At 49.1% G+C, this 7,734-nt stretch overlaps 1 protein-coding gene across 5 annotated transcripts; it reads right to left on the bottom strand.

Annotated features, from left to right (window-relative positions):
- Positions 1-1,564: 1,564 nt before the first annotated feature.
- ARMCX2 (armadillo repeat containing X-linked 2) lies at positions 1,565-6,138 on the bottom strand. Of its 5 annotated transcripts, XM_067722181.1 has the most exons (5): positions 5,996-6,138; positions 5,669-5,740; positions 4,717-4,780; positions 4,325-4,397; positions 1,565-3,966 (listed from the first exon to the last, which is right to left on the bottom strand). In XM_067722181.1, exon 5 carries the CDS (start codon positions 3,835-3,837, stop codon positions 1,978-1,980), a length of 1,860 nt encoding a protein of 619 aa, XP_067578282.1. In that variant the 5' UTR covers positions 3,838-3,966; positions 4,325-4,397; positions 4,717-4,780; positions 5,669-5,740; positions 5,996-6,138; the 3' UTR covers positions 1,565-1,977. The 5 variants fall into 5 exon arrangements, with proteins under 5 accessions (XP_067578282.1, XP_067578281.1, XP_067578280.1 ...); XM_067722180.1 differs by lacking the exon at positions 5,669-5,740 and having other exon boundaries at positions 4,321-4,397; XM_067722179.1 differs by lacking the exon at positions 5,669-5,740.
- Between the last annotated feature and the right edge of the window lie 1,596 nt (positions 6,139-7,734).

Raw genomic sequence — 7,734 nt, 5'->3', positions numbered from 1 at the left:
CCCCAGACGCGCAGGCTCAGCAGCCATAGCTCATGGGCCTAGCTGCTCCGCGCCATGTGGGATCTTCCCGGACCGGGGGACGAACCCGTGTCCCCTGCATTGGCAGGCGGACTTTCAACCACTGAGCCACCAGGGAAGCCCTACATCGCAGTTTTTAACAGTTGCATACTATTTTACTGTGTGGACATACCACCTATTGTTTAGCCAATTCTGTAGTGTTAGACATTTAAGTTGCTTCTTTTTCTCTCTTAGAAACACTGCTCAATTGAATACCCTTGATATTCCTCTGTATACAATTATTTGATTATTTCCATAGGGAAAAATATCCTACAAGTGCAATGCTTGGCTGAAAGGCAGGTGTACCTTTAAAGCTTCTTATATAGATTACCAAATTGCCTTCCAGATAAGTTGTGCCAGTATATTAGGCCAAACTGTCCATTTTCTATGTGCCCCCCTCCCAGGAGTCCCTGTCTCTATTTCTGCCACAGCCTACCATACACCTGCACCAAAATGAAGGTTTCATGAGAGGTGTCAGGAGAGCAGGCTGGGTTTGGAAAATCTCTGCAACTTCTCCCATTTTCTTCTTTCATTGCTTCACTGGCCAGGGGGCAGATGAAGGAAGGTTTTCCTGCTCTTAAGTGAACTCAGAGGTGGGGGTGGGGTTCCCAAAAAGGCCTCACCACTGCCCCTCTTCCAAACAAAGGAGGACCTAGACCTCTAACCTGAGGGGGGAAAAATCACTTTGCACCAAGAGTCATTCTTTTTGTAACACTGCTCTTTCTCATCATTATAAATGGTGACTCAAAAAAAAGAAAAAAATGGAAAGAAAAAAAATGGTAACTCACTTTGGCATTGCTTGGTTGCCAGAACTGCCCAAGAAAGAGGGCTTTCTCTGTCAGAACCTGCACAAGATCATACAATCCTTCCTCTCTGTTGACCTATAGCCAAGATAGCAGATTTTGGTACATTTTTTGGTAAGCATCTCTTATCATCATTCCCTAACATTTCCTATAGCCATCGCCCTATTTCACTCTTCATCATCTCATGCTTGGTTTATAATTTCCTAACGAATATCTCTACACCTAACCCCATCACAGCTCCAATCCATTTTTCACATTGCCACCAGATTATTTTTCCTTTTGCCAAAAATGCCCAGTAACTCCCAGAAAATGACAGGATCATATTTCAATCTTCAGCTTGGTGTTCAGGGTCTTCCCTAAACTTTTTTTGCCCTACATTTCCACCCTTATCTCCCATCACTTCTATTCCCATACTTTCCATTCCAGGCAAACTGGTTACCTTCCTGTCACTGGAACAGATTTCCTACCTCCGTGTCTTTCTTCAAGCCATTTCCTCTCCTGGAATGCCCTTCTGTGTTTTCTCATGCTGTCCTTCAGGGCCCACCTTAAGTGTGCCCTTCCTCCTTGAAGCATTCTAGCCACTTCTGTTTCATTTAAACAGATAGCATATATTTGACAATGAGCATATGCTCAGGTACTGTAATCTTTTTCTATTTATGTACCTTATCTCTCCAGCTAGATTTTAAATTCAAGCAAGAGAACGATTTTTTTTGTCAGTTGAAACATACAAGTTTATTAATGATACACAAATGAAGTCTTTGGTGAATAAATTCAAGTCAAAACAGATGATAGAAGTGTAGGCTATTCATGATGGACAGGTTCACTATCAATTCACATAGAGGAACCAGTAAAAATATTTCCATTCAAGCAGCACGATTAAAGTCACAAATGTGTTTTCAGTACAAGAGGACTATTTATTTGGTATTCATAAAATTATTCAGCTTAAAGCTGGAGACTGTCACAGATAACATCACTCTGGATGATACATTATTCAAAACTGGCAGCTGAAAGGATCCCTTTACTATATAAGCAAGTGGAAAAGCAGTAACTTTCAATTTTCATTGCTTCCAGACTGCAAAACCAGACATTTCTTCAAGTCTCTGAGACACATAGCCAATCAGAATTTGTCCACTAGTTTTATAACTTTCACTTTCACCAAGAGGTCATGGTGATCTGCTAAGGCTCGAATTTTCTTAACGCACACTCCAGATGTAGTGCATAAGTAGAAAAGGGAGCCTTTATTGAACTCTCTGTAGTTGAATACTTCTGCTCTGAGATTGTCATAGATGATCTCAAATAGAGTCAGGGCATTAATGAGAATTTCTGATTCCACATAAGAATTGTAGAGGGAACTAAATGATGATGGCACTTGGGTACTGAGCAGCTTTTTTAACATATCTGGATTTTCAGCAAAATTCGAAAGTATTTTCAAAATCTCAACCTTGATTTTTCCACCTCCCTGAGATAACAAACGGAAAAAGTTTGCAATGGAATTGACAAGCAGGTGCTGGTAGTCATTAGTAATAGTCATGTTTGTTAAAAATTTTAGTCCAACTACCTGTACTGCTGAGTTCAGGTTAGAGGCCATGATGTCATCCATCACTTTATTCATGTATACCTGAAGCCGGCCCTGATTTTCATAATTCTCACTCAGGTTGTTCATGGCCATTAAGGCTTTCTCCTTAATGTGGGGATCAGTTTTGTTGATCATGTTTGCAATAATCGGGAGGCCTCCCAATTTGCGAATTGTGTCTTGGTTGCATGAATAATTGGCATTGTTGCTCAGAGTGAGCAAAGCTACCTGTTGGATGAAAGGATCATCCGATTTCTGAAGCAAAGCAAGGACTTTCCTGAGATCTCGGACACCCAGAATCTCATCAATTTCATAAGGAAAGGGGCGCTTCTGCATGGGAACGGGTCTCTTCCCTCTCCCTCTCTGCTGGGTCTCAGGCTCAGAGTCTGACTCCGATTCTGTGTCCGTCCACCCAGACTCCCCTTCTTCAGAATCAGGAACCTCTGCCAGGAAAGCCTGTCCTCCATTAGCGGAGGCTGCGGCAGCTGCCGCAGCCCCATCTCCAGGGCGGAAGCCCAGCCCCAATTCGTCTACTTCAACCTTATTTTTCTTGCCTTTGCCCTTGCCTCCAGTCCGGGACTTGGTTCCACCCTTAGCTCCACCTTTGGGTACAGCTCCAGTAGCTGACCCGGCCTTAGGTATAGCCCCAGTATGAGCCCCAGGGGTTGTTTTCTTGGCGGCTGCTGCTGTTTTAGAGGACCCTGAAGTCCCAGGAGCCTCTGCAGCCCCAGTAGGGGCTGCTGCCCCAGAAGGCACTGCAGCCCCAGAAGGTGCTGCTGCCCCAGAAGATGCTGTTGCCCCAGAAAGTGCTGCTACCACAGTAGGCGTTGCTGGTATGGAAGCCTCCACTGCCTCAGTAGGTGGTGCTGCCTCAGTAGGAGCTGGTGCCCCAGGAGCCTCTGCTGTGCCAGGGGCTTCTGCTAATTTAGGAGCCCCTGTCATTGTGGAGGTCTCTGCAGCCACGGGAGCCTCTGCCTCCCAGGGAGCTGGTGCCACTGTAGAAGCCACTGTGGCTTCTGATTCAGCTTTAGGCCCAACCCCGGCCCCTTCTGCCTCCTGGGCCTGACTTCCTGCCCCACTCTGAGCCTTGGCACTAGATGCAGCTGGGGCCACTGCTTCAGCTCCAGCCATGTCCAGAGCAGAGGTTTCATCCTGGACCCTGACCTCTGCCCCAGTGTGGACTGGGGTTGGAGGACCAAATCCTGGCCCAAGGTCAATTGTGAATCCAGCCCTTAGTCCAGCTCTAGCCCGGGCTCCAGTCCCGGCCACAGCCCTGGTCTTGGGCTTGGCCAGTCTCTTCTTCATCTGGTTTCTTCCCCTGGCATATTTGTAGACGCAGTACCAGGCACTGGCCCCAATCACTATCCCAGCGGCTACACAGCCAGCATCCCGAACACGGCTCATGATGCAGCTGGAGTGATTCCCTGATCCAGGGTGTGGAGCTGGTGTGCCCAAGTGGGGTGCGTGCACGACAAGGTAAGGTGCTTCAGTTCAGGCTCGAAAGTTCTGCTGAGGTTGCAAACTAAGCAGGACCTGGGGTAAAGGATAAAAATGAGGCTTAGGGCTCTGGCTCACTTCGTGCTTAACCAGGCCTACTTAAAGGAGAGTTTGGGAACATAATGCTTGGTGGGTGGACTAGTACCCAGACACAAGTGTCCAGGCCTCTGTGTGCTGATTCAGGAGCCTGGTTGTCTGATGTTTCTTACATCTTCATCCCTAGCCCTCACTGCCCAATGTAAACACATCTAATTTCCCAGCACCTAAATGGGGGATGAGAGGCCATATAGACTTCAGGAAAGCTGGTGGAGAACCAGAAAGAACCCCAGATTCTTCTCTGATTCCCTCACCCCCAGCCCAAAGGTCCCCAAATGATTCTCATACACGTACCAACCTGCTGGGAGCAGAAGCAATTTTCTCTTTTCCACCAGGCTTGTAGTTGTGCAGGGCCCAAAAGGCAGACAGACCTGTGGAGAGATCCCAGAAAGGGGGTTTCGGGGGCCTTTGGTAGATGGATTCTCTTCTTTTCTTGATTTGAACCCTTGTGGGCAAGTTTCCCCCGCTCAGGGCTCCTCACTCCCTCCATATCCCTTCCTCCTCAAATCCTTATTTAAGAAGGCAAATGCCACACCCCTTTCGCTGTACCAAAAAGGACAGGCCCAGGGCAAGGGTTTCTTATAAGGAGGAAGAAGATGGGGGAAGAGGAGCCCCCGGCTCCAATTTCTGCTCTGGTTTCTGCCACACCATACCAGGGGTTCCAAGACAGTTCCCAGCCCCCACACTGACCTCCAATGATTCAGGGCTGTTTCTCCTTTCTTCAGTTCAGTTAGAGCTCCATCCTAAGGACAGACTGAAGGGCAGAAATACGGATAGCAAGACGTTGGAGACAGAGCCCGGCGGATGGAACGGACTGAAGACCAAAGTCCCCAATTGCCTTTCAGCATTCACATACCAGAATGACAAACGGTTCCACCTCTCAATTCCTTCAACTCTTCTCACCCCTCCCTTCGCACCCCAACCCCCGCCCCTACGCAGACTCCCCAGGCAGTCAACCTCTCCTTCCCTTTGCCCCGCCCCCCCGTCCGCCATTTCTCCCGGACAGACGGCCACACCCCTTCTCCTGCACCGAAGCGGGAGGGGGCGGAGCGAGGGTGCACAGAAGGCTGGACGGGACGCGCGACTGGGGATTATGGCCAGACAATCTAGCGTCTCCTTCCTATGACCACCAGTCCTGCAGTCCCCAGCCCCCACGCCTAGCATCAGCCTGCACAACGGGTCCCCAGTGTCTGCCCTTTCGGTTTGAGGGTCATGATTTTCCACTGTTTCTCCGCTCTGGATTCCACCTCCCACACCCCATCGCAATCTCCTGTTAACCGCCATTTCTCCCGCCAGGGTACCCGATCTCCTTTTTCAGGACTGAAGAAACGGGGGTGAAGGGTTGTATGCGCCGGAGGTGTCTGGAAAGCAGCCTAGGACTTAGCACGGCGGTTTAATACCAGATTCTCTCAGGGCCTTCCCTCTTGTAAAGCCCAGAGCCAGACCGCCACCTCCCCTACAAAGGCTGTCACACCCATTTCCCAGCACCCCCAAAAGACGTGGGGTCGGCCGGGGGAGAGGGGAGGGTGCGGGGGCGGTGGTCGGGAGAGGTATCTGCAAAGTGAGAGTGGGAGTGAATAAGCCGGATTGTTTACTAATTGCGTGCCCCTCCGATCACCCTTTCCCCAACCTCCCCACTGGCCTTATATGCGCTGCCACGTTTATTTCTCTTCCCTCCTCCTTTCAAAACAGGACGGGATGTGGGGTGCGGGGCCTGAGTGTCAAAAACAAAACCAAAAAAACACTGGCTGGGAGGGGAAGTAAGCGGATTCTCCACAAGTATATCAGCGTCTTTACGTTCCCCCCTCCCCCTCTTCCCGCCGCCCACCAAAATGAGCTGCGACTGAGCGCGGGGGTCTGGAGAGCCGGCCAGGGGCGGGCGAGGCGGAGACACCCGCGGCCTCAGACTCCCTCATCTCTGGGCTACCCCTATTCGGGGGTGCCAGGCCATGCCCACTCTCACACCCACCTGCCCGATCTGGGGGAATTTTCTCCTCCTCCTCCTCGCCTGGGTTAAACGCACGGCAGTGCGCAGCGCAATAGAGTTGGTACCCAGAGGAGGACGGAGGACGGCGGTCAGGGCTTTAAGTACCTTTGCCAACGTCAGCTCCTGGTCACGTGAGGGCTGCATCGCCAGTAAGCTTGGGTCCCCAACTTCCACTCCCACCAAGAGCAGGAGCCCCCTCCTTTACCCCCACTAGCACCTCACCCCACCACATCAGGTCCTGTCACTCATTTTTTTGTCTTTGTAGTCCCAGAGGCCACAAGTAGCCCCTTCTCCTTGTGTTAGAATTTGCCTTTCTCTGGTTACTGGGGAGGGGATGCATCTTCTTGGAGGGCTATTGACAATTTTTGCTTTTCTTGTTGGGGAATCGTCTCATCCTTTCTTGGGTAACTGGATACTCTCCCCTCACTCCACCTCCAATCCTCCATCCACTAGTGCCCACCATTTACCTTGCAGTTGGGCCCCTGCTCCAGTATAGGTAAGGGGTAGGAATGGTAGTGGGGTCTTTACTTCTGTAATACGTCTCTGTTTTGTTTTTAAAGCTATCACCACTCTTTATTATTATAGTAAGAAAATACAACAAAACAAGAGTTCAGTGTGGGAAGCAGCAACAAAAGAAAAAGAGTAGGCATGTTTTAGAAAAAAGATTTCCCACTAATATTGGAAGACACCATTAATTTTAGTTAATTTTTACCACATAGAAGATTCTATTGTCCACATAGGAAATAGTTTTCAAAACATGCTAAGGCATTTGAATATCCAAAAATGGAATTTTTCTCAACAAGATAAGCATGTTTCCATACGATCTGTAAATTGATCCATGGAGAGATGTTCAGTTGTCTGATCTTATTTATTTTGGACAAATAATATCCTACTTTTTCTCCTTCTGGGACAGCTTTTAAGTTGGGTAAATAAATGATGCTGTCTTGTTCTCTTAGAGAAACACATTTATTTAATGTTCCCAAACCATTGCTGACTGCTGTGTGAACCTCTTGTAATTTGATGGCTGTAACCATGACAGTTTTGAACATCTGTCCATGGATTAGGTTCCAGTTTTGTGATTCAGCTCTGGGCAAAAGGAAGAACTATTAGACGAAGGAAATGATGGATATGAGGGATGCAGAGATGGTCAAATCCTTCCAGTCCTGTCAAGAGGGGAGGGAGGAAGGTGCTTGCCCTCCCACCTCTCCTATATTCCAGAACCTCTCATCCCCTGCATTCTGGCACCTGACTCTGTTGTTTATCCTAAAAGTATACATGGACAGTGACCAGGGTGGTAAATGCCATCTTTACTCAGGTGACCAATTTGAGTAAATGCCTTTGGCTTCTTCCCTCACTCCCTCCCTCAAATTCCCACAGTGGTAACTTAGGGATGCAGAGAAGGGATTGCTGTTCCCACCTACCCCTGCAGCTGCAGGTTTCCACAAAGATTGCTGGGGGAAGCACCCAGGCCTGCCTGCCCTGCTCTGCCCTTATTCATGGTGTGGCCGAGTTAACCTTGTTCCTGATGCTGTCTGCTGCTATCACCTGGCCTGCAGCCTGTTGACCTCTCACCTCTGGCCTCCTCACCTCAGGGCACCCAGGGAGAACCCAGCCTTGCTGCAGGGTCACTGCCCAAGGCCCACACCCACTTTGCTACTTCCTTAGCCAAATGTATACCTGGGCCCCAGGGTCTCTCCCCACTGACGATACTGATTAACCTA

This window comes from Pseudorca crassidens, chromosome X, assembly GCF_039906515.1.
Source record: "Pseudorca crassidens isolate mPseCra1 chromosome X, mPseCra1.hap1, whole genome shotgun sequence".
In the NCBI taxonomy this organism is placed as follows: Eukaryota; Metazoa; Chordata; class Mammalia; order Artiodactyla; family Delphinidae; genus Pseudorca; species Pseudorca crassidens.
This window is presented reverse-complemented; position numbering and strand designations above follow the sequence as displayed.

Coding starts and splice junctions, on each gene's coding strand:
- ARMCX2 (XM_067722181.1), bottom strand. CDS start 3,837: ATGAGCCGTGTTCGGGATGCTGGCTGTGTAGCCGCTGGGATAGTGATT.